At 47.4% G+C, this 26,952-nt stretch overlaps 1 protein-coding gene across 1 annotated transcript in view; it reads left to right on the forward strand.

Annotated features, from left to right (window-relative positions):
• Window positions 1–26,594, forward strand: part of Prmt8 (protein arginine methyltransferase 8) — an 85,753-nt gene extending 59,159 nt beyond the window's left edge. Inside the window, exons 5-10 of the mRNA XM_005378717.2 lie at window positions 4,337–4,479; window positions 5,132–5,219; window positions 11,642–11,757; window positions 17,082–17,232; window positions 24,876–24,997; window positions 25,719–26,594. Of these exons, the coding sequence (XP_005378774.1) occupies window positions 4,337–4,479; window positions 5,132–5,219; window positions 11,642–11,757; window positions 17,082–17,232; window positions 24,876–24,997; window positions 25,719–25,802 (704 nt within the window). The 3' untranslated portion in view covers window positions 25,803–26,594. The remainder of the gene's footprint in view (window positions 1–4,336; window positions 4,480–5,131; window positions 5,220–11,641; window positions 11,758–17,081; window positions 17,233–24,875; window positions 24,998–25,718) is intronic.
• Window positions 26,595–26,952: the final 358 nt, after the last annotated feature.

Below are 26,952 nucleotides of genomic sequence, written 5' to 3' on the forward strand. Positions count from 1 at the left end.
GCAAGCAAGGGGTACCATATTTCAGTCTGTACTGTACGGAGGCCATGTGGCACCCAGAGCTCATCCTTGCATCTCCAGGAATAGGATCTGTTTGAGCAGGATAGATTCCCCTTGCAACAAATGTGGAGGTGCAGAGACGGATGCTCTTTCTCTTATCATTACCAGCTCCATATTGGACTGACCTGGTGTGAGAGGTTGATCCACACATGCGGACCCCAAAGGGAAAAGCAGGAAGGCAAGTCAGGGCTGACTCCAGCAAAGACTGATGGGTTCTGGTCTACCCTGGCTGCTCACAGTGATCCTCCACCTGCCCACCCACATGAGTAGCCCTAGGCAGAAAGATGAGTCTGTCCTTTCCTTCTCAGATTTCTTTACTCCCTACCTCCCAAACAGCTGTTTGATGTCTACAGTGACCTCAGGCATCAGGCAGGTGAGATACTGTTGCACTCATTCCCCAGGTAGAGAGAAAGATCCTTGGGTAAGCTATGTGGGCTCCATGGTGGGCCTGGGTTTGGGCTCCACAATCAGACTCCTGAAAATCCTAGTTGTCTCATTGGGCAAAGAGCCTAATGAAACCAGTCTCTGAATCCTGAGGAGGGTTATTGAGAAAATATATGTGAAATCACTCTGCAAGCTGCCTTTCCAATGCTAGTAATTTATTACTATTCTAATTAGGACTAGTTTGATGATCTTTTGTTTCTTAACCTAATGCCCTTTTGTTAAAAATTGCTTATTCATCCATCCATTCATGCAGGAATGAGTTTTGAATGTTTGCAGGAGTCAAGAGCTCCTCCCGCTCTTGGAAGTAGGAAGCTAAAATAGACAACCAGGAAAAAGAGCTCAGGCTAGAGGCAAGTCAGGCTGCGGAAGTGGGTGTGGGTGTCACCAAAACAAATGAGTAAGCAAAGTTGGGACAGCACGAAGAGGTATTAGTGAGGGGCTTGGCTGCACTTGAGGTGGGATGGGGCTTCACTGCTTCCTCATGCACAAGATTCTTGGGTCCATTTTCTGTGGGATAGGATCTGCTCTCAGAAACAGTAGAGGCACAGAATGAGGAGATCACTATCTTCAGGCCCTGCAGCGTCTCATTGGAATGGATGCACTGGGGTCCAATGAGGCTGAGCTGGCCTGATTTGATTTTCAGATATCTAAACAAAATATGTAAGCAATGACCTTCAATCAAAATGGCTAGATTTCACTCAAATGAAAAAGGAAAAAAAATTCCCCTCCAAAATTAGTTGTCTAATTTGCTAACTTGAAGCTCCAGAGTAGCTTCCCAATTTGGAGTTTATTGCTCCCTGTTGTGCACTTAGTTATTATTAATCATTCTGAAATTTAGAAGCCAGGGTCCTGTCACAGCTAGTTGGGAAAACTTTCCATCATCCTTATGAAATAAGAACATAGCTCTACAGAGTGACCTCGGGGCCACCTTGAGCTAGTGCAGCTTCCGTGATGTGGGGTCCAGATTGAACCTGGGGTTGGCAGCCTATAGTTGCTCACATCTTAGTTCCAGCTGCTTTGATTCCTTTAGAGGACCTCAACAAGAAGGAGAAAGGGAACAGTCTGTGTGTGGCACACAAGTTCTTTGAGACAACCCAATGCCTTGTGTTGCCCCGTAGCCCCAGGACATTGGCACCCCCCTGACCTACCATGAGAGGTAGCATTCTGTAGATTAGGAAATTGAGTTTGGGAGCTTAAGTGGTTGCTGGTGATGATTACAGGCATCAGGAAGAATACCCCTGATGATTCAGCTGGGCACTTGTATTTGGATTCATAGGAATAATATGGCCTCTAAAAAAAATCAGACACCAAGCACTGTTGCAAATCAGGATCAAATTGGATTGGTGCCTCTTCATATTGATGCCTGCTATCCCTACATGTAAATCTCACAGAATGGCTTACCCATAGGGAGTACTCAGGGTACATTTGAAGAACCAGGTATTAGTGCTGCAAAGGATTTCTAATCCGATCTCCTCCCTTTTATTTTTCTTAATGAGGAAACTGAGGTTCTAAAAGGAAAGGCATACATTGGTCACTGCAGTTTGTTAGCTGAAGCAAAAGTACAGCTTGCTGCCCCCAGGATCTCAGCATAAAGTGTACAGGTTGAGCACTGAACAAAAGCACCTGGACAAAGGGATGGGTGGGGTCTGAGCTCCATCTCACAACTGAGCTAAAGGAGGTGGGGCTTTTTCCTTTCATAGAGGTCCCATTTACTCACTAAGCCAAGTACAGAGCTATATCTGCTCCAAGACATGAATAAATATAGAATGCTTGCTGCCGGTGGTGCACACCTGTAATCCCAGCACTTGGGAGGCTAAGGCAAGAGTATCACCATGAGTTTGAGACTAGCCTGGGCTGCATAGTGAGTTCCAGACCAGCCTGAACTACATGGCAAGACTTTGTCTCAAAGAAAAAAAAACAGTGAGCAGAAGTCAGATGGCTGAACGTCTGTCTTATGGGGTTTACTGATTCCGTCTTTCTGTTTGCAAGCAGAAACAGTGATTTCTGCTCTTCTGTATCCCTATCTAGCCTCTATATACCATCGTATCTCTCTGTCACAGCCCATACTGACCAGGATTTAACAGATAATGGACAAGAGGAGGAGCACAAAGAACAGGGAAACATTTATGTGCATGTAAGCTCCTGAGAAAGATTCTGCACCTGAAGAACTGTGATGCATTTAGTTATAATCAATTCTGGCCTGTCTAGTGGTTTCCTGCAGCTTCTAATCGAGTGCTGTCCATGGCATCATGATGGGTAGGTCCTGGTTCTGAATGTCACCGGGGGAGGCCAGCAGCCTAGGAAGAACAGGAAGACTTGAGAGGACTCAGATTAGAAGGTCACCTCTCCCAAGGAAGGAGACATCTGAGCAGCAGGGAGGCCACGATACAACTCAGGAGCAGGGACTGACCTATAACCACCCAGATGCAGGCAGACATACTTGTCTTCAAGAAATGTGTGAAGAGACACTTTAAACATGCAGAAATAAGACAAGCCAGGCTCTGCATGCAGATGATGAAGCAGGTAGGTCAGGCATATCTTTGTCCATTTTTTCCAGAATAAGAATAAATTAGGCAGTTGTTTGTGCTTTCCCAAACCCATGGTTTTGTGTGCTTGTGAATTCCTGTGGCACACCCTGGGGCCTGCTCTAGGTGAGTGTCTGCCCTGGGGTCTCAAAGCCCGAGAGAAACAGTTTTGACACCTACTCTTCTCCCTCCCTCCAAACCTTTTGGAGAAGGCTAGCCTTATATTTCTTGCTCTTTTTTAGGAGTAGAACTCTTGAATAGTAACCAAGAAGGTGGCACAAACCTAGGCCAGGTGGTCAGGCCTTGTGCCCATGCACAGAGTGTCTGATTCCTGGAGAGTGGAGGCTCTGTCTGATTAAACCTGGATCAAGTACCAGAAGGAGTAGAGTAGACCATTGTTGGACTGGATGTTTCTAACAGGTATTCCATCATCTTCATGATCCACCGTGAAGACACTACATAAAGCCACTGAACTGTGTGCCCTTCGCCTTCCAAGAGCCCCCAGTCCAAATTAATTTTCATGAAACTGAGATTCAATACAGCTGTTGTTTATTTGTTAAGTCCTAGTTCCAGGCCACTGTTCAAACTCCCCTGCGGAGCTCGGGCACTGTGTGACTTTTAAGGGGACCTCGCAGGAGGAGGGTTTCCGCATAGGATGTGGGACCTCTCCAAGGAAATGTTCAAAAGGGCCAGCCAGACTGTCAATTTCATAGCAGCATCTGAGTAAGGTTTTGCTGTGATCTTTTCAGGAACAAATGCAAACAGAGACTCCAAAAATTATGTCTTGGTCTATGTCAATTGACCAAAAACCCAGCTAAGTAGTTTCTCTTGCCACAGTGGATCCAGAGGTTGTGGAGGTGACTTATGAATGGAGACTACTTAGCACAGGGGCCATGTCCCTTTTCTGTCTTCACTTGTCAGTCAGTGATGAAGAATATGTTAGATGATGTTGAATTGCTGAGCCTCGGCAGTGGGCCTGGCACTTCCCATGTGTTAATTCATACAATCAGTACAACTAACTCTCATAGATCTCACTTTCTGTGGTTGTTCTTTTGGGAATTGGACATCAGTTAGGTCAAGTCAGGGTATGTGTAAAGTCTATAACTAATAATTAGAGAACCCAAAACTTAACTCCAGGTTTCTCTGACTTGTCAGTGATCTTCATACGAATTAGCTTGGTGAAACATATTGTATCCTTAAAGTAGAATTGGAATAGGACTAAAACCTGGAGATCTGGCCCTGAAGTGAGGTGCTCAGGGTTCCTGGGTGGGGTTCCTGCACAGTATGGCCTTGGGGTTCTTATTTTCCAGTCATCACCATATTTAAGGGTAAAGTGGAGGAGGTGGAGCTGCCCGTGGAGAAGGTAGACATCATCATCAGCGAGTGGATGGGCTACTGTCTGTTCTATGAGTCAATGCTCAACACAGTGATCTTTGCCAGGGACAAGTGGCTGGTAAGTGCCCCGCATGCTGTCCTCATGCTATCCCCACATTAGTCTGCTGGCTCTCTCGCTGCTGAACCCATGGCCTGCAGCCTAGGAAGAATATGAGGACTTCAGAGAGGACTCAGACTAGAAGTTTCACCTGTCCCAGGCCCTTTTCTTTAAAGCAGATCTGCTTCAGGGGGCAGAATGATCATCCCTGTCCAATGGGCCTTGCTGTCAGAATGCACTTCTGTAAGTCTCACCTCAGCCTTTCCTGCTATAATAGACTCCCATTTTTTGTCATCAAGAGAAAGGCCTGTTCTGGCTGACAAGTACTGGGCTTGTAGGGTTGTCAGAAAGCAGAGTATGCTCACTAAGGCTTCCCCAGGCTAAAAGCTGTAACTTCTTTCACTGCTGCTCCCTGGGTTTACCTTCCCCCAGGGCAAGTGGCACAAAGCCTTTTTGCTCTTTTGGCTCCACTCAGGCCCCTCAGATTTTCCTAGCTCCAAAATAAACATTAACTTCGCTATCCCAGCCCAGACCCTGGCCAAGGTGGCAGTCCACTGAATGAGAAATGCAGGCAAGGGGGTGCTTGTCTGGTGACTCTATGTGCAGTTCAAAATGTGATGTCTTTGTCAGGTGAATAGATTACGAGACCCATTTCCCCACAATTCATCAACAGAAACCTGGAGGGCTTATGTTTCCAGACCGGGCAGCTTTGTACGTGGTAGCAATTGAAGACAGACAGTACAAGGACTTCAAAATCCACTGTAAGTCACCTTTTGATTCTCTGTTGAACTTCTGTTGCACTTTTGGGGTGGTAGCTACTTCTGTGAGCCTGAGATGAGCAGTCAACATCCAGGACAGTCTGCAGTCCCTGTGGTCTGTGACTCTTTATGGATTCCTCTAGAATAGAAGTAATATTGCTGTTGAAAGATAGAGGTCCTGGAAGGAGGGGATGAATGCAATGAGAAAAAGGAAAGAATCAAAGGGCAGTAAGCTGAGTTTATTTAGAGAATGGCAGGGCAAGTGGCACAAAGCCTTTTTGCCTCAGCTCTCAAAACTCCACGATGTCAGGTCTCCAGCCAGTCCTGCCTTCAGTCACTCAAATTTGTTGAAGTAACAATGACTCTTGTTCATACTAGGTAAAATAAAGATTCTCCGCTGAGGTTCTTTTGGGTTAGATAGCAATGGGTTTGGAGAGGAATGGAGCCTTTGCTTTGAGCAATCAGTCTTGTGTGTGTGTGTGTGTGTGTGTATAAATGTGTGTGTGTGCATGCATGCATGCAGGGGGAAGGGGACTCATATGTGATGTGAACTCCGATGCCCTATCAGCTAAAAATGTGTTGTTCTTTTAGAAGAATAAAGTAAAAGCAAACATGTGAAAAATTCTCTCCAATATTTTATCCTACCCACAATGGACTGTTTTAATTTATTTCACTTAAAAGGCAATATTTTTCGGCAGCATAGCTCTGGTCCCTAATGAGATCAGATCAAGTATGTTTTGTAAGGTTAGACATAGCCATGTCTCCTCATCAGAACCAAACATGACAAAGGAACAAAGAGCTCATCCAACAAACACTCAGTCAAACCAAAAACCAGAGGTGGTAGCTCCAAACCACCTTACATGATCAGTACATCTGGGGTTCTTGCCCAATGGAGTGGGCAAGCCCTGCTGGGTGAGGTTATTCCAGAGAGGTTTCAAACCTAAACAAGTCAGTACTCACCTGCTGCCCAAAGAGCTGAAAGCCAGTTTCACCAGTGTCACTCCACTGATCCCAATGATTGCCATCCAATCATCACCACCAAGGAAGCCCCCAGAGGGTGTGTATCTGTGTTTTTATACCACACTAGGAATGGAAAACCAAAGCAAGCCATTCCAAACCAAATGTAGGGAAGATGGGAATGGGATTGTTGTTTCAGGCTCTGTGCTCTGGAAACCTACTCAAATCACTGTCAGTCTAGTGTCATTTCTAATGTTTTACCTCAAGAGGAAGGAAGGCAAGTCTCCAAAAGACAGCAGTGAGAACTAGGGTGGTGTATGTTGCACACTTTGAAGTCAGCCCCTTCTAGGTTTAGACCTAAGCTTTCCTATTTCCTAGCTGGGTAACATGAGCAAATTACGTAGCCCACTGAGCCTCCATTATGATAGGATAGCATCATCAATCCCAATATCTTGTCAGGAAGGTTAAGTGAATGATATGCATTAAAGGACATAACAATTCATAGTGCTACTGGGGACTTGACTAGAGCTGTCCCTGAAGAAGTAACTAAGCCCCTTCTTGCTCATGGCTCTGCCAAGCCCAGTGACTGTTTTCTGGAAATCTAGGACAGATGTCCTTTCAAGAAAGATTGCAGAAGTAACTGAACAGTGCATTTGGTCAATGCATGTATAAATAGGACATGCATCACCCTGGAGCTGCATTTTGGAGCTTGCGTACTGTAATTGTATTGAGCAGTGTTTTCAGGAGACTGTTCAGGTACCTTCTTAATTCTCACACCCACTTAAGTATTTATGAAGCTCCAGCTCTAGCATTGTTCTTTAAGAAACTTCCTCCTGGTTTCTAACACACACATACCTTATCCCCTGCTCACTTCCACCAGGTTGTGTTTGGGAGCTGTTGGGTGTGCACAGTACCATGAGCCAGGCTGGTCAGAAGAGCAAGGGGGAGCACTGAGAGAGCTGAGCGGGTAGTTGCTGCTGCTCAAGCTTTAGTCCGGGACAGGAGATAGTATGATTTGTTCTGTTTCCCACTGCAATGTTCATAGCTTCTGGAAAAAAAGAAATAACCTAAAAGTCAGACCCCATTTTTTTCTGATGGAATGTTTGCTCTGGAGTATGTAAAAAGATGGAAACAACCCAAAACAAAAATATCCAACATTTAAATTTTAGTTAAAATACTGTTGTTTTCTATTTAAATGTCTTTTAAATTTTTTTTAAAGTACATGAATCAGACTCAATTAGAAATATGTTTCAAATTGACAGAGGTTTTGGTTACTCTGAGTTCTAAATCAAAAGTAAAGCAGAAAGGTTGGTGGTTGCTAAGGAAACGATGAAAAGTGAATTTCAATTGGCTCAAGAACCAGTTAACGAGCAAAATTCTTAAGTGGGGGCCAAGAGTGAGATATGTGCAGCCCCTTCAGAAAGTAAATTGTTAGGGGAAGAGCTTCCTTCCTTTTCCTTTTCCTTTTCCTTCCGTTCCCTCCCCTCCATCTTTTCTTCTCCCTTCCTTTCTCAACCACAGGAAACCAGAGGATATGAAAATGACTGAAATGCAGAATCTGCTGTTACTTGTTTTTTTCCAACTTATAGAGAACCCACGAAAGAGGGAGAGGCAGCTCACACTCACCAGCTCACAATGTGTTTTGTTAGATGAAAAAAGCAACTGTAAAACAGCAAAGCAGAAGTAGCAGAGGAATGTGCTATGTGCAGTAGTATTTAACTCAGCAAGGGCAATCATTCTTTTAAAAATCCCTGCTTTTGAGATTTGTAGTATCTCAAAACCGTAAGGAAACTCCATGGGTATTTTACTCCATTCCTTGTCCTACATGTGAATGTGAATGTCACTCAGTATATGAATCCCAGCCTGCCAAGCGGCAGGGGGTGGACACAAGCTCCCTTGATGAGGAAGAGGCTGAAAGGAGGACCCTTGCAGAGGCAGCTGTGCAACACGTGGAGGGGAAAGGCTGCCCTCCTGGGCTGTGACTTCCAGGGTTTCCTCCTCTGCCTCCAGTCCCGCTGTCCAGAGCTCCTAGACAGAACTCTTTCAAAGCAAGGAGTGGACCTTGTTCCTGAGAGCCTAAAATGCCTGCAAACACTGCAAACACCTTCCTCCTGCGTGGAGGACAGTGTAAGTGGCACTTGAAGCACTTGCTGTGTTTATGTCGCTGCACTCTGAGCTGCCCCACAGCCCAGCAGAGAATCTCAGATCTCTGCAGCTCCAGTGAGATGGCAGAGTTGCTCCTCAATACTTTGTATTTCTAATTTTCTGCTAGTTTTGAGATTTTTTTTCCTTTATTTTGTTTTTTTGTAGTTTGACCTTAATGTGTCTGGGTGTTTTTCTTTGTATTTATCCTAGTTAGAGTTATACACAATACTTGAATCTATGGGCTTTTTTCCTTAGTTTAGGAAAATTTTTCAACATTGTCTATACAAATGCATGTTTTTTCCTGCTTGATCTCTTTTCCCTTTAGGAACCCCCACTAAAGATGTGTTGGGTATTGTCTGACATTGTACTGTGGATCTTGGATGCTTTATTTTCTTATTCTTTCTTTTCTCATTATTTATGTTTGGGTCATTTTTATTAAACTGATTTCAAGCCTAATCATTCGTCTGGTATATCCAATCTTCTAATAAGCATCTTAAAGTAATTCTTCCTTTATGGTATTGTAATGTTGATTTCTAGGTTTTCTATTGACTCTTTCCCAAAATAGTTTCCTTCTCACTGACAAATTTCTTCACCTGTCCATATTTATTGTCCACTTTTTCCACTAGATTCCTTAACAAATTTATTATAGTTACTTAAAGTCTCTGTTGGATAATTCCAACATCTGAGCTATGTCTGAAGTGGGTCGTATAATGACTATTTTTTTATAATAGGTCATTCAGTACATTTTTCTTGTGTCTTATAATTTTTAATTTATACTGGACATTGATAGTAAAAGAATAATAGGGACATATGAATAATATTTGTGGCTTGCATAACTATGCTCCATAGTTATGGGCTTTCTTGCTTAAGTTACATTCATTGCTCCAAATGCAGTCCACAGCTGGAACCATTTTGAATCCATAAACAAAAGATTCACAGGACCCTCTGATGTTATTTTTAATACTGTTTTTAGGAACAATGTTTCTTGAGGTAGCCTGTACCTAACATATACTCATTCAGTAGACAGTACATAATTACAACAAAAATTAATGTGTTTGATTTGTGTCTTCTCCAATTTCCGCTCCACCTTTGTAGAAGGGACTAGTAGGAAATGAATGATCAATAAGAAGGACAGAAAAATCTAATATCCTGGATCATCTATCCCCTGAGCAGCTGGATGTGGGGTAGTCAAGCTGGGGGGATAGACATTATTTAATCCCATTAAGGTGATGAAAATACCAGGCCTTCTAAGGCAGGACAGCATTACATGTTGGGAGGTGGATTTCAATTTAAAAAGCACTATCTGTGGGTCCACACTGTGTCAAAACTGTGCTATAGGTGTGAAGATATGGAAGGAGAGGGTCACGACCAGGAGTAGCTGGAGATAACCTCACAAAGGCACGGGACTTCAAGCTCACCATTTCAGGAGTAGCAAGTACTTTAAACACCAGGCTCCCAAAAGGTTGGAACTGCTTACATAGATTCAGAAAAATCCAAAGTCCTACATCTCAAATTCAGAGATTCTGATTCAGTGGCTCTGGCCTGGGTCCAGGAGTCTGATTTTAAGAGTGTCCCTGAGGATTCTAAAAACACAAAACCACTGAACCAAGTTCTTCAATTTATGAGTAAGAAAAAGATATTGATCTGTACAGGGTCACACAGCTTCGAAACAAAGCCAGGGCTCAACCCACCTAATGAGTTTTTTTCTTTGCGCCTGACACTGTCTTCTGCATTGAGCAAATGTCATCCCATGAAACCCCCCTAACAACCCTACAGGAGGGCTGCAAGAAGCAGCAACAGCATCTCTACTCTACAGAGGAAGAAATCAAGGCTTAGAGAGGTTTCATTCTTGCTTGAGGGAAAACAGCAAAACGATGAAAGAGCTCAGGTTTGAACTCCAAAACCCACTCCTTTAACCAGTACACACGATCAGCTTTTCACCCATCACTTGTGTTAAACTTTAATTTGAGATGGCCCAGGGCGGGAAAGAGCAGGTGCATGGCTTAAACCAAAGGCAATATGCTTTCATACCTGTGTTTTATCTGGGGAGAGGACGGACGGCTACTTCTAGATTCTGGACAGGGCTCCTGTGGCTCAATGAGCAGCTCCCTCCCCACAATGTAGATTCCAACTGGAAGTTTAGCACCAGTCCTGGGTGACTGTGTAGGGGTTGGCTGGCATCTTATCCTCAGCCTGGAATTTTATAAGCACTCACCCTCTGGGAGATAATTACTTTTTCTGCCTTCTTTTCTTTCTGAAAGGTCTTTGTGTACCTTAGAAAAGAATGTGAGTCAAAGAAAGAATTCTTTTCCTGACTGTTCACATCCACTTTCTTCCACACACACAGGGACATGAGTTCCCCAAGGGACCATTTATTTAATGAACACTTTAAAAGAAAATTTAATTTAGTAAGATTTTAGAGAAAAGCATGTCTCCTTCCAGACATTTCTGAACAGACAAAAGAGGAGTTGCTGGGTCATTTAAATGGAGAAGATCCATCAATGAAAGCAATTATTACTACCATGGAAGGGCAATCTTGGGCTCACCAGCTTCTGCACCCCAAATCTTCCTCCTTCCCCAACAGAGCATCCTGTGGACCAGTGGCCTGCAAACCAAGGAGCGTAGCTGAGATGCTTGATGCCTCAGCTGGAGGCTCTTTCTTATGGGATGGGTTGTCAGTGTGAGCATCATCACACGCGAGCCAGGCCCAGACCCTTCTGCACCAACCCAGGCCAGAGCACGGAGGCTTCGGAGAGGCGGTTGGTTTGCACAGGGCCCGACCAGTTAGCAGTCATGCTACCACCTGAACTCTAGTCTGTTTCACTGTAAGAGCATGTCTCTCTTGGCTGCATTTCAACTTTATCAGTGGAGAATGGAGAGAGATGGGTCTTTTGGGGGAGAACAGGGTGAGTGAAGGCATAGGAATAGGGAAGTAGAGGGCAGATCCAATCTGGGAGTTCACAGGAGACTGCTGACTTGGAGAGGGGATAGAAACCTAGATATCAGAAAGAGTAAGATAATTTCACTTCTGACCTTAAGCCTGCTGCAGTCTAGCAGTGTGAACCTGGAGACCGTTCCCAGTTTCTCTTTGTTGTGCTCTACCTAATCATAAAGTGGGATCTACCTGGTTTTAGATAGAAAGATTAGAAAATGTGAATGAGCACTGGGCACCTTGCCAGGTCCCCATGCAGGTGAGTAACTCTAGGCTGTGAGTGCAGAACACAGGCTGCCCCCACCTTCCCATCCTACTCTGTGCCAGCACTCGGGAGGCTGGGCGAGCTTTGGTCCTGTGCCTGCTTTGATGTCTCACTCTGCCCCTACAGGGTGGGAGAATGTCTATGGCTTTGACATGACCTGTATCCGGGATGTGGCCATGAAGGAGCCCCTGGTGGACATTGTGGATCCCAAGCAAGTGGTGACGAATGCCTGCTTAATAAAGGTCTGTGGGCTCATCCTAGTGAGCTGTGCATGCTGGGAACAGCTGTGCCATCCTGGAGAACCGGGTTGGGTGGGTCCACCTGAACAGCCCCAGCCTCATGAGATAAGGCCACCTTGGTCAGAGCCTGGGTGCTCCAGGGTGACAAGTCAGAAGTTGGTGCTGTCACAGACCACAGCCACCATGAAAAGGACTCTATGGCAGCATAGCCGAGGGGAGGGTCCTAGTAGTAGGGAAGGGAGGGAGGGCATCAAAGAACAGAGCATCTGTGAGGCAGGACAAGGGCAGATGCAGGGCTTGGAGTCTTTCCTGAGACAGAGCCCTTGTACCTCAGTGTGCTGCAGTTGTTGTGGTCTGCCACCTCCAAGCACGCAGCTGACCCACCACACAGAGCCCCCGGCCCCCTTCCTGGGCCTCGTTGTTGACCTATGCTCCACACATCTCTCCCAGGATGTTCTTCAGGGCACTGTGTACTAGTCAGCATCCTCACACCCTGTCCTTACTGCACTCCTGTTGTCACATAGCCAGACATCCTCAGGGCCACAGACTGGAGGTCAGAGTTTCCTTTGGTCCCCTCTTTTCCAGCCCTGTGCTCCTGCCAGGAGGATCTGCTGTTCACAGTGGGGTTGAGTCTTTCCATACTTGTTCTGTGCATTTTGAATTTTTGTATGCTAATATGCGGAGCCATATGAAACTACTAGTATCTGACTTTTTTAACATATAGAACGTGATCATTTCATATGGTTGAAGTTAATTTTTTAATCTAAACATATGGGTTCATTACGTAAGTACACTCAGCTGCCTGACTCTCAATTTGTTAAAACTCTCATCTTAGCTGCTCTCATCCTGTACACATCATGGGTTTTGGAAGTGTCAGAGAGAGGGGCTGGCTACCTGCAGTGAGACCCAGGGGGACCACTCCAGGGCCACCCAGGATGAAAGGAAGTTATGGGTCAAACTCCTTCTTTGTCCCAAGCGAGATGTGTCATTTTCCTTGGACATAGCCTCTGCAGAATAACTGTGCCCTTGGTCGGGACTACCCCTGGGAAACTTGAGGGGAAGCTCAGGGGCAAATAAAGCTAGAGACTCTCATACAGGTCTCATCAGGTGCCTTTCCCCCTTGTAGCATCCCATCTCAGAGGCTTGGCTTGGGGTCGAAGCCTTCGTCTCTGCATTCATGGGGCTTTCACTTCTTGTCTACTCTACCCATTCCCCATACAGGCAGGATTAAGTGCAAGCAGTTGTGTCCTTTTATTTCTTCCCAACAGCCCCTCTCCCCTGCTTGGTATCCCAAGCAAGAACAACTAAAGGCTTCCCAACAAAAAGCTCACTGTAGTGCAACAATTGTAGGTAAAAATCAGTGGTGCCTTTCATTTTGCCAGAATGACCCTTGGCACTGATGGCAGCTTTTATGCACCTGTCTATAAGGGTGTCAGCTGGGAATGAAATTCTTCCAACTTACTTTGCTCCCAGGAGGCTCTGCGCATTTAGCCAAGCTCCATCACAGGAGTGGCCACTGTGCTTCTGACTGTCTTCTGCTGATTGTGCCTGGACTTGCCTGGTTCTTTCCCCCAGGCCACACAGGTGTCTCTCCTCCTTCCTCCCAGATAGGTCACAGAGAGGACAGGAAAGCATCCACCCCAATCCCAGAGGGACAGGATGGGTGTGCACCATGTGCACTCTTAGGAAGACTCTGAAGGAGGGCAATTGTCCTGAGGTCTGGGATGCTTCCCATGAGTGTTTTCTGAGGAGGATGAACATTGTCTAAGTTTTCTCCCATAACTAGGAGAGTTCTCCAACAACTGTCTTGCTAATGTGCTAAGCAATATCTCACCGAGCCTTTTGGGAAAACATTTGCCCTTCTTCACACTTAATTACTATTTTCATTGCTGTTAGCATTGCAGAGTGTGACATTTTATTACAATTATGACTGTGTTTTGACCAGACTTCTGCTTGCAGTCATCTGTCTGTACTGATGTTCAGAGGAGGATAGCAGGGCAGCTTCCTGGAGTCACCTGAGTCCAAGGCAGTGGATCTCCCAGGGCTCAAACACCCAATGCATCCATGGAAAGAAAGAAATCTTAGGGAAGCCTGGGACCTCAGGGTCACAGGCTGCTCTGTTGACTGGGTTGGGGTGGGGCAGGGTGGGGCACGGAGCCCTGAGGGCCTTTGTGTCCCAGAAGAAGTCACCACTGACCCGGTTCTCACAGATGACCTGGCTGGACCTCACACCAAAAAGCCAGCTGCTTCTATTGTTGTTCTTTAGTGTGTAGCTGTGTAGTTCTATATCTTTTTCACTCCTTGCCTAGAGGCTCCTATTAAAATGCAAATGAATCTGGGATCTCCCCAGCTAACTCAAGACAGGGCAGCTGATATTCGGTTGAGGGACGGCTGACATCAAGACCACATGGGAAAAGAGTTCCTGCTAGATGGGTGGTATGTGTGTGAGCACCAGTGTGCCCAGCGCAGGGAGGAAGGGAAGGGAGTGAGCAGGAGAGAGGAGCCAGGTCTGGATGCAGAGCCAGAGGGGCCTCTGAAGGGAGAAACACATCTGATCGGCCAATAAAGAGATTGGTTAGCTGGTGGTTATGAAGGGGAGACCAGGAGAAGGGAGGAAACGCTATTTCCAGTAGATGGATGAATCCAAGCCACCTGCTTCCCAACCACGACCAGAGCTTTGGCTCTCCCAGGGCTGCCAGGCTGCTTACCTGGAGCTCAGCACACACAGTGTGTGCTAGGGCCATGCCACACGCTGAGGGTACACAGGCCAGTGAGGTTCAGCTTCCGCTCCTAAAAGGTTCTGGTCTAATGGCAGGGGTGAGGGTGGAGATGAGGAGGCACTTGTGTTGATCCAGAAGCCGGGGGGAAGAGAGGCCAGAAGAGAAAGGTACTGGGAACCATGGAGCCTGGTTGTTGGCACTGGCTGAGGAGACATCACAAGCCTTCGTACTGTGTTGGTTCCATTAGTAAAGATGAGTTCACCCTGGCTTGCTCAGAAGGTCTGGAACTGGAGGAGACTCGTGGATAATGTGTGGCTGGGAGGGACCATGTGTACTAGGAGGGCTGGCAGACTCGAATGTGGGCAGACTGGGCTCCACGTGCCCTTTCATGGCCCTGGCTGCCCGAGGACTGTCCTAGGAGGAAGAGTGCAGGACTGGTGTGGTCAGCATCACACTCAGCTTTGAGAGTAGAGGAACCCACCAGAGCAGGAGGATCAGGAGGGAGAAGCACTGGAGACTGACTTGGAGACCCTTCCTGACAATCGGGGATGCTTTATGTAGCAGAAGGAAAGGTCTGAGTGCCCTGTGGGTTGGATGAGGTACCTGGCTTGTCCTTTGAGTGTAAGTGGCATAGACAGGTGCAGGCTCTTATTACTAATTCTGAAGAAGGTCATGATGTTGGAGACGCCTGGAAACGGCATGAGCTACCTGGTAGGGGGTGAGAATCAGCATCAATTGTGGGTAGGATGCTTATGGGGAATGCTACAGCAGGGGTACTGCGGTTGGATGAGAGGCTTGTGGAAGGGATGTGCTTTATAATCCACCCACTCTGGTCGCCAGACTGGCGCTGGCTCACCCTCTTATTGGTCCTTGCCCCCGTCTCTGGGCTTTAGAAGCTCAGAGTAACTTACACTGGAAAACGGCTTCACCAGGGGGTGCTCTGTGCCCCAGTCCTGCAGCCACCCGCTTCCCAACCATAACCAGAGCTTTGGCTCTCCCAGGGCTGCCAGGCTGCTTACCTGGGGCCCAGCAGCACTCTGATCTAATCAGCTCCCTTGACCATCCCTCTTTCTCCTCTGTGGGTCAGGACTTCTCTTTTTAGGTCCTAGGCTACTTTGCATCTCTTTTTCCTTTGTTTACCTTTGGAGTACAGACAGACCAAAGCCATTTACGCCATGTCACTTTGCTGATTTGTCTCCAGGTCTCAGGAGAACCTCCTGGAACCATCAGGCATGCAGATCCCTGTCTGCCTCTTGCAGCATCCCAAGATAGTGTTGCCTCAGCCACTTTCTCGTTGCTGGGACATAATACCCAATACCCAGAAGTTAATGGAGAGGTTTACTTTGGCTTAGAGCTTGTAGAGGTTTCAGCGCAAGGCAGGACAACATGGCAGAGGAGCCTGGAAGAGGAGAGCTAGCTCAGGGAATGATGGATGGGAAGGAGAGAGGTAAAGGAGGAGCTGAGAAGGAAATTCACCCTTCCAGGAAACACTCTGAAAGACTCCTCTTTCTACAGACCCCACCTTCTAACAGCAGGTCAGCTACAAACCCTCACAATTCAATCGCCTCCCAAAGGCCCACCTCTGAGCACACGAGGCTCTTGGGGGATTCTGACCCAAACCATTACAGTGGTCCTTGCTGCACAGCCCTAACCACGGTCAGTGTGTCCTCAGGCCTTGTTAGATTCTGTCCAGAGCCCTCTGGGTCCCTGGGGGGGCGGGGTTCCTCCCTGTCTCTTGGTGACCCACAAACCACAGACCAGTGCCCTTCACAGAGGAAGAACACATCGCAGACATCTCTCTATAGTGCTTTCTCTCCACACAAAATTGATTTTCAGCAACTTTCCAGCTGAAATTGTGAGAATTATTAGTTCTTTGTGTTCTGAATTCTCCAGTGGAAACTGAAAATTCTCACCTCTTATTCCTTTGCTTTTATTTATTTGTTTTTCAAACTTATGCAGCAGCCTCGTTACAGAGGTTTAGCAGACCTCCCTTCAGTGCAGCCTGTGACTGTGTGAGCTGAGGTTCCCAACCTCCCCACGACAATGCCTGGTTCCTGCTCCTGCTAAAACACACACACACATGCATGCATATGCACACACACATGCACACACACACAGGAAATGAGTGGTCTGGTTCACGGAATTTCTGGGAGGGTCTGGGCCACCCAGATTGCTGATTTGAGTCACGAGGTCTGGATTGCCCTCCTTGTCCCCTCAGAATCTGACCCCAAGTGATGCTGACATACGGGACCCCACTTGGAGGGTGATGGGATGAAGGCTGCAATGTGAGGTGGACCACACTGCTGCTCTGACTCAGTTTAGGGATGCACCATCCAATCAGCCCTTCTTCCTAGCAGATTTACCTGCTTACTTTTGTTCCCCTCAGGCTTGCATTAATGTTCATTCACACCATTTCCTGAGGGTCTTCCACCCTAGAGTGGGTGGGGGAGGTAGCTGGGAGGTGGCAGGTGGGCCTGGAAGTCACCCTAAGAATAATGGCACCTGGAAAGAGGTTCCTGAGGAGGAACTCTTGGGATGAGGCTGCAGCTAGGCCCCGGCCCTCGCAGAGCTGTAAGTCTATGGCATTCTCTCTCCTCTGGGCTGCAGGAGGTAGACATTTACACCGTGAAGACGGAAGAGCTGTCATTCACCTCCGCATTCTGCCTGCAGATACAGCGCAACGACTATGTCCACGCCCTTGTCACCTATTTTAATATTGAATTTACCAAGTGCCACAAGAAAATGGGGTTTTCCACAGGTGAGCTTGTTGTCGGCTTTCTAGACTTCCGTCCTCCTCTGTGCTTCGCTGAGGCTCTGTGGATGGTGACCAGGCAGGCTTCGACTGCGGGACTGTACGGGGGTCACCAGGGCCTGGACATGCTGCCCCAGGGGAAAGTAAGAGACTGTGGTCCATCCTCCCAAAGGGAGAGTGTGGGATGAGGAGAATGAGGAGGCAGGTATTGGGTCAGGGCTCCCCTGAGACTCTTTAAATGCACGTTTGTTCTGTTCACATTTACTGAGCTCATTCTGTGCGAGGTTTGAAGACACGGAGCTGCTGAGATAGCTCTGCCTCTCCTACCACACCTCAGTACAGGATCCAGCTACAGATCAGTCCCCGTGTTTCTTCCTTAGATCATGTACTCCCCAAAGATCACGCCTGCTATCGTCATCTACTTTCTGTCACTGTAATAGAATTCTGAAGACTTGTTAATTTAGAAAGCATGGAAGTGTATTTGGCCTCTGGTTCTGGAGGCCAGAAAGTCCAAGGCCATGGTGCTGGCATCTGGTCAGGTCTCAAACATCGTGGCAGAGGGCACCACAGATGGCACCCCAGGGTGAGAGAGAGTGAGCGTGCTGGACAAGCCACCTTACAATCCCCACAAGTCCACCACTTCACGAGCGAGTGAGTCCTTTCCTGAGGGCAGCATCTTTGAGGCCCACTCATCTCACGAAGGCTCCACCTCTCACCATAGCAGCACTGGGGACCAAGTCTCCAGTGCATGAACTTCTGGGGACAACTGAGCCATGTCACCCACCCAGGCTCCATTTAGAGGCACCCTATGGCCTGGCCTCACCCCTCTGCAGCTCATTCCTCCCAGCCATGCTTGCTGAGACCGCCTGAGCCCTGTCCTATCATTACTGTGCCGTGCATGCGCAGCCACGCTGGGATCCCTGCAGCTCCCGGAGCTCTGGGAGGTTCTCCCGTCTTATGAGCCATGGGGAATAGGGTCCATGCTAAGTACCTGTGTTAATTTAACTATGTCTTTAAAGGCCCGATCTCCAAATAGAGTCACATTCCGAGGTACTGGAGGTTGAGGATCAAGCATGAATGTTGGGGGTCCCAATTCAGCTCACAACAGCTTGTCACCCTCTCTCCTATATAGCCCCAGACAGGCATCATCTCTCAGCTCAAGGGTACTTGAACACTTCTTTCCTTTTGGGTTGAGTTTAGGTTCTCAGAGCTCCCTAACCTTTGGTATAAGTGCAAGGGATCCCTGAGAACATGCAATTCAGCTTCCCCTTAACTGTCGTAGAGTATCAAAATGACACCTGTTTAAACAAGTAGGTCAGCTTGCACTATCCACACTGCCCTCACTACCTTTTCTTAGTCAATTGCTTATCTTGGAGGTGCTTCCATAACCTCATGGGAAGACCCACTTTCTTTTTAAAACCACTATGCTCGATTCCAGTGTAGGTTGTGACATCATGTGTTCAACATTCCCACTCTTCTTTGCAACCCTCATCTACTTGCTGCTCTCAAAGGCAGAGATCATATTTCATTCATGTCTTTATTCTGGCTTCTAAAAAACCTCTAAACCAGTCTGTTAAGTGAGTCTGTGATAGTTATGCTCCCACTTTGGGAATGTGTTCATAATGGGCCATTCCTGGGACTCTTCCTGGGTACTCAGAGTGCGTGGTCAAGGCTGAGTGCATGTGGCAGGAGGAGGTCATAAGTGAGTTCTCCCAGAAATGCAGTATATGAACATTCACTTCCTGAGACCATAATGACAAAGATTCTTCTGTGGACAAAGCGAGCAAGAGATTACTCACCTCTCACAGAAAGGCATTCCTTAGAACTGTTGTCTCCCAACCACCATGACCAGGGCTCTAGAAAGTACTAGCCAGGCCCATGGTGGGGCCTGCCCTAGGGAAGACCAGAGAGCCCCAACCTGGGTCACTGCCAGCTTCTTCTCTCCATAGAGGCAGTCAGTGAGCCATCCTCCCAATGGGCAGAAGTCAGGGGAAGAAGGGAGATTCTCCTTGACCTGAAAGGACTTGGTCTAGTGATGGTGAAGGAGTAGAGGTAGTACAAGAGCTGAGGAAGAGCTTGTTTGAGGACCACAGCTAAAATTGCAACCTAGAAACAAAGCCACAGTGGCTGACTTTCCCTCACCTATCCCCAGACAATGCTTATCCCAGGGCCTGCCCTGCTGCAGGTGGTGAGAAAGTCAATGCACAAACACACAATGGGAAAAGATCTGGGCTTCTAAAGCCTGGACTCCAGCCCTGCATCTTTCAATAAGATTTGTTTTTCCTTAAAATGACCTACTTCCTGTCCCTGAAACCAAGCAGGCAGTCTGCTGGGCCCTGCAGAGGAGGTGCAGTGAAATTCAAGGCCAGAATGAAAGAATTTGGCTCTGGGTTTCACTCAAGATCTGTCCCCTGGATTGAAGCATCTAATCCATTGACCCATTTCCTTCCTATTCACTGGCCACATTTGCACCATGTCCCACACAGACTCAAGGACTAAATCCTCTGTTTTTGTTTGGTTTTTTGCAATGATGATGTGATACTTCCTTCCCTTTGCACAAAACTCCATCAGGTTAGGTCCTAAGGGGCTTTTGGAGGTCTTACAGTCCTCAGCTTCCCATGCCTTGGTACAGTGGATCTCAAAGCATGGTCCTTGGACAGGGGCATCAGTGTTGCCTGGGGATTTTCCAGCATTGGAAAGTCAGGCTTTGCCCCAGCCCCACTGAATTAGAAGCTCTGGGATGGGACCCACCAGTCTGGGTCTTAAGGCCACCTCTAGTTATCTGAGGCGTGCTGAAGTCTGAGAGCCCTACTCTTATGAGAGACTGCCCCTAATATGACAGCTGTGAGTGTGACTAGTATTGCTGACCTCTGCACAGGGGCTCCCATTTCCTCTCTCACAGAGAAGATCTCTGCACTCATGAGATCCTTGTGCCTATGGGCCTCACAGCCCAAGTTCAGGGCCCAAATAATTTCTCTGCCACTTTGGGATGTGAGCATAGAGTTTCATTTCCAGCATACAACAGAGTTTTCTGGCTCCTGTGGAGCTGGTGGATGTGGAGACTCAGATTGTGTGCTTCTGTCTGCCAGCAGTCATGCCTTTTGGGTTTTCAAGATCTCAGGTGATTATACTGATTTGGGGCTCATGACAAACTGTCATCATGGGACCATGTGAGGTTCACATATTGTTTATTTATTTATTTACTTATTGTCATCTCAGTAATGTGCACCACCACACCAGACCTTTGCTATTTTTCAAAATGTTTCATCACATGTATGCATGTACCTAAAGAAGCTACTGCTTGGTCCAGTTGCCTTTGAACTTTTTGCAAAGCACAGTGTGCTATGTAACCCCTTCCCCAGGGCCCTTTCACTAAGTTTTTCATCTCAGTCCAGGGCAGCTGGCAGGGAGAGCCAACCAAAAACCCACCACATAGTGCACAGTTTAAAAATGGCCCCTTGAACCGTAGACACTGTCCCCAAGAGCCACAACCACCAGCCAGCAGGCACCGCCATCCCACCATCCTTATGTCTTGTATGTGTTCTTGGTGGGAGGGGTAGAAATGGACCTGGGGATGCTGGGTTGTAGTTGAATCCAGCTAAGCTGCATAGGTAGAAGACAACAGCTCAGACAGCAGCAGGCCTGGATTCAGGGCCCAGGCTTTAGGCAATCAGCAAAGTTGAGCCACTTATGTTCTGAGTCTGGGGCCCAGCATCCTTTTTCTAGCCTTGCCTGCCTGTGACATTGAATCACATTCCCAGGTCAAAGAAGTTTCTTGGTACACAGTCTTGAATTCTCCAAAAGGCTTGCAGCCCCTTATGAAACCATAAGGGAATATGGTTTCAAATTTACAGCTTTTCAAAGTTATTATATCCCAGAAAGAATTGCCAGCCACCTAGCCACTGGGGAGTGAAACAGAAAGCAAGATTCCCTTTCCAAAAGTACCAAGAAAATCTTTTAAGTAGCACCTGCCATTTGTTCCCATACATTTCTGTGTTCCTGGCCCCCATCCTTGAGCACAACCCCTACCATCCTCTCTTTATTGCTTTTACCTGACTGTCTTCTCAGGCTGTAAGATCTGCAGGGGGAGGGCAGATACAAAGTAGTGCTCATCTTGTTGCTATTCCCCATATTTAGAACCACAGCTGGCAGATGCTCAGCATCCCAAGTAGAAGTCAAGGATGAAGGAATTTGCACCTGTAACTTGGATGCTGTGGCCAGCACTGGTCATACACACTTCTAAGTATGGAGTGAAATGTGTCCATGATCTAGAACCCAAAGACTGATGGGAACAGGGTGTGAGGGAGGAAGGCAAAGAGGGGCTGGTGTGTGGGGCCAGAACATTACAAGGAGAAAGCCATCTCCATAACAGGGAAAGCTGTAAACCAGTTGTAGATCCTGATGGCTTCAGACTGGGGAGGGAGGGAAGACCTGTTTACTTGCCGGAGAGCTCTGGATGTAGTCTGTAGTCCTGTGCTCGTTGCTCATCCTAAGCTTAGCTATATTGAATGCTCCCTCAGGACATTCTAGACAACCAGAGAGAGGCAGCTTATCCTTGCAGGCCAGGGTCATTTGCTCAGATGAATAGAATTGTGTAACACTTTCAATAATGATGAAATAACTACTAGATGCAGTGGCTTAGCAATACCCTAATATAAGCCTCATATGTTATATGTATAGAGAGCACACAATTTAAGGGCACAATTAAGGGCACTTTTACAAGTAAAATGGAGAGCTATTAATACTTATACCAGAAGAACAGATACAAACTGGAACTATCCAGGGCACAACTGGAAGTTTGGTCACCCTTAGTATGCCTTCCCCTCCCCTTCTCATCTCATGCTGAGTACCTTGGGGCGTAAGTGTTGTGACCCATATTCTGCCGATGTAGAACATGAACCTAGAGTTGCAGTGCAAGTCTGTGGCAAGGTAGAGAGTAGAAACTGGGTTTACTATTGCCGAACAAGTGTCTTTCTACTACCTCTACCTAAGAGAAGAAGGATGCACAGTGATTCTACCCATCGCTATGTACCTGCAGTGCCTGGTGGGAGAGTGTATGTCTCATCAGGTTTTTCTGCTTTCCAGAATCACTGGTATCTTCTCAGGCTGTTAGATCTGTGGGGTGAGTCTATGTCTCGGCAGGTTTGTCCACTTTCCGCAATTACTGCACTCCAATGCTTGGAGTACAGTCAAAACTCCAGATTCGAGAAAGGACACATTAATGACAAGCTAAGATTGAGATTCTGGCTTAGACAATTAGCCCAAGGTCAATGGATCCATAGCAGGCATGAGATGCATGGGGAAGTTCTTCACGCTTGGTTTTGATATTGAGGAAACACAAATGATTTTTCTCCAGCCCAGAGCTGGCATGATTTGGCAGCCACCATCAGAGTGAGACCCCTGGGTTTGCTGGCCAGCAAGTCTCAGATTTGGTGACAGAAGAAGGCTACTTGAGTTCCTTTGCCTGAAGGTCTTTAGGAAGAGGAGAGACACCTGGTTGAGCCAATGTAGGAGGAAGTGGGGGTGAGAATACTGTCAGTCATGCGCTGACATTCTCTGCACAACCTGAAACCATCTTCTGACAATTTATTTAGAGGTAGCTGGCATGAAGCACGTGGGACACAGGTGGACTTTGCCTGCAAGCAGCAGTGAGCCTTGGAAGCCAGGGAGGATTGGGGTCTAAAACGCACAGCTTGCACATTTGTGGTGCTCCTTTCCTTCCAAGTGCACAGGCTGTGCTTTGTCCCCGTGACCTTGAGTGTGCTTTGGTTTCCAAAGGCACGCACTGAAGGCTGCTGGAGACTCCGTCCATACCACTGATGTTTGGCCAAGCCAGTTCACTGCAAAGTGCAAAGAAAGAAAAACTCTTTAACTCAATTCATATTGATCTTTGGAAGATCTTAGAGGTCTCATGGCCACACTCTGCATGACACCTGGAGTGGCTATGTAGTCACTGCCAGGATGGACCTTGGGGAGCTCATATGATTGTGATACAGCTCCAGTTCTCCCTGGTGGATTGAAAATTGCCTGTAGTAATTCCCAGTGACCGGGCTTTGTTCTGCCCCAGAAGTCACACTGAAGTCTTTCTACTGATTGATTTGAAAAGTCCTTATCATGTTATCCCAGTGTCTTGTCATCTTTAGCACTGGTTCCATGTGTAGAGGAAGCTCTGGTGGAGGAAGGGGAGAGGCTGGGCCAACAGGAGCTGACTGTAAAGTGGGTTCTCCTCTTATCCACAGAGTCCAAAAGCTCCAGTATAATGGAATTGTATGGGAATATTGAGGCATCACAAGATGTCTGCTCTTTGGCTCTTGCCATCGTCCATGTATCCTATACTTACAGATTGAATACTGTAGCAGATACATAGCCCCTACCCTCATGTATTCTTGTGGAGGATGCAAGTGGAGCAGGAGGCATCTGTACTGCAGCATGCTCAACATCATGGTGACATGAACTCAGGATGCTGTTGGAGCCCTAATCCAGGGTCAAGTAGCCAGGGGAGGCTGACCTTGAGGCCTGAGGCAGAGAGAAGTTACTGATGAAGGAGAATAATGGTCCAAACATAGCACTGCTGAAGAGGGGGAGGAAGGTCATAGGCAGAACCTCTCACAAAGAGCCAGGACCCACGGGCTACAAGGGGCAGGGACAAGCATCACTGCGGCCATGGGTCATTCAGGCAGAGTGACCTGTGCAAGGACAGTCATCTGCCTTTCTTCCTGGTCCAATTAGGAAGGCACTGTTGGAAGCCCACAGCAAGCTTGGCCAGGGTACAGAGTTCTGTTGTAGGACACAGCAACAGGCACAGAAAGCTATTTGTGGATGGAACAGCAAGTATGTCAGGGGAACTGGAGCACTGGTTTAGCTGTGATGTTTGCATAAATGATGTCATTTAAGGCTGGGGTCTCCAGTGCCCTAGGCCATGGACTGGTACCAGATCGATGTCCTTAGGAACTGGGCCACACAGCAGGAGGTGAACAGGGACCAACGGGCCTGCAAGGTCTCATCTATATTTACAGCCGCTCTCCATTTTGGGCATTATCACCTGAGCTCCACCTTCTGCAGACCAGTGGCACTGGCAGCACTGATTCTCAGAGGAGCATGAAAACTACTGTGAAGGGTGCATACAGCAGACCTAGGCTGCACACTTCTTATGCAGATCTAGTCCCAAACATCTCTTCTGCCTTGTGCCCATGGAAAAATTGTCTTCCACAAAAACAGTCCCTGGAGCCAAAAAGGTTGGGGACCACTGATTTGAGGGGGTATAGGATGGCCTGTTCTATAAATCTTGCCCACACTGTCTGAAAGAGTACTCTTGCTCTGTTGGACTAATTAAAACAGGAATATCATGAGATTTACTTGTGACATGCGTATGAACATGTAATATCATGTTCATGTAGTATTAGGCCTGTAATATTAGGCCTGTTTCTCTTCTGGTGCCTCACTAAGATCAGCAGTCCTGAGGGGTAAAAATGTGTTGGGAGGAAAGAGCATTGGAGTCAAGTTGGGCCTGAACTCTGTGAGAATGTGGGTGTATTGTGATTGCAATGAGTTCCATGGAAGCCCAGCACTTCTGTGTGAAGGCCAGCCTCAGCCCTTCTGGACACCTAGTCTCTGACTCCTCTTTCTCTTCCCGTGATGTCGCCCTTCAGCCCCGGATGCTCCCTACACCCACTGGAAGCAGACTGTCTTCTACTTAGAAGATTACCTCACTGTCCGGAGAGGGGAGGAAATCTATGGAACCATATCCATGAAGCCAAATGCCAAAAATGTGGTGAGTGCCGAGGACCCTCTAAGTGGTCAGGAACACTGACAAGAAGGGACCCATGGTGCTGGTCTCAAGAGCTCCCAAGACCCAATGGTCTGGTTCTAATGTCCTGTGTGGTCAGAAATGTTCCCAGGTGGGCAGCAGGGAGCTGCATTTGTGGATGACCAGGCCTAACTGAAGAGCTCCAGCCTGAACCCTGCAGACTCAGCGGCTAGATGCTTTCTCCAGGCCATCCTCTGGACTTTTGGCTTGGACAGTTGTGAGGTCTTCACGGGGGTGGGAGGGGGTAGACGGAGAAGAGGCACTGTTGAATAAATGGCTTCGACCTCATTTAGGATGAGTAGGGCTTGGAAATAGGAGTTTCTGGGGGCCTGGAAGAGGTTTAGCTCACGTTTCTTCATCTGATCTGGTGGGTGGAGACTGATTCTTTTGGAGTAGCACCATGGGTGAGCAGTACATGAAAGTCTCCAGACTGCTTGGAGAGCAATGTCCTAGAAGATTCAGCATCCCCTCTCTTCTCCTAAAGTCAGAGGGAATACAGAAAGGATTGGGGTAAAAATGAAGTACCAGAATAGACCTCAAGGATTCTATGTGGTGATCCCTTAGCTGGAAACCCTTAAGAACCCTGAGGCTGCCCTTCCTGTTGTATCAAGAAGAAGCCTGTGCCTGGGCAGGAGCCACAGCTTCCTACCCAGACTCATGCTGTGGCCTTTTGCTCTCTTTGCAGCGAGACCTCGACTTCACAGTAGACTTGGATTTTAAGGGACAACTGTGCGAAACCTCTGTATCTAATGACTACAAAATGCGTTAGCACCTGTGGGGAGCTGCAGAGAGTGAGCGAGGAAAGGAACTCGCACCTCGATCCGCCATGCTGTCCCAGGAATGCTGTTTGCAGGACTCCACACTTGAACACCAGAGCTTTCAACTCTGCCTTGAAGATTGGTGAACTCACCAGGGTTCTCGTGAGCTCAGCCCTGAACAGGGAGCTTCAGCTCTTCCACTCTGCTCTGGGAGCCCTTCAGGAAGGGTTTGCTGTGACCAAAAAAAGAGCAACCTGTGGCTGGGGCCCCAAGGATGGAAAAGTACCTGTGTATCCGCATCATCCTCCTAAACTGTGATTCTCTGGATCTTCCAAGTTTTGCATGCTGCAGGCATCTAGGACAGATTGCTTCTACTAGAACATGGAGACATAGTGTCTTTGATAGCATAAGCCAGATTATCTATTTGTGTGGTGGTGTATGCGTGCGTGTGTGTGCATAAAGCATATATTGTAGTTTATTTACCCACAGATGCCTGTATATGCATGCATATACAACCAAGTGGGTATATTATGTGTTCATTCAGAGGGGTGCGTGTGTGTGTGCGTGTGTGGGTGTGTGTGCGTAGAAAACATATTACTCTTGGAGGAGATTCTGTTGCTTTGAATAGGAATTTGTTTTGTGATTAGTTCTCTCCTTCCCTGTCCCTTACAGATGTTATGCAGCTAGGAAATATTCTCTGTACTATCTCTGGTCAACTTTTGACTGGACTGTGGCTCTGATCCCTGAGCATTAGTACCACAGACTCGGTGGGCTCTCAATAAACAAACTTGAGAACAAAGCAAGAGGATGTTTGTATTCCTAGGGTTCTGGAGGAAGAGGCTGGATTCAGGTTAGTCAAAGGCCATCATGAGACACAAGTCAAAGGGTACAGGCCCCGCCTGTGTTTGCATTTGTTCCCTGATGGTAAGCTCCCTGGTAAGAGCATCGGGGAATTCTGGGCTGTTTCAAGAGCATCTTTTCTGCAGACTCCTAAGCTCTTGTCCTTGGGGATGGAACAGGGCACTGGAGCTGGTGTGTAGAACGGGGAGCCGACCAAGATGCTCCAGAAAGGGAGACTGCAGTCCAGGAGCTATGTGGAGCCTCTCTGTCAGGAAAATGTCTAGCTTTGGTCCAGTCCACATATGATAGCAGAATCCCTGT

The sequence above is a fragment of the Chinchilla lanigera genome, unplaced genomic scaffold (genome assembly GCF_000276665.1).
Source record: "Chinchilla lanigera isolate Chin_1 unplaced genomic scaffold, ChiLan1.0 scaffold00012, whole genome shotgun sequence".
In the NCBI taxonomy this organism is placed as follows: domain Eukaryota; kingdom Metazoa; phylum Chordata; class Mammalia; order Rodentia; family Chinchillidae; genus Chinchilla; species Chinchilla lanigera.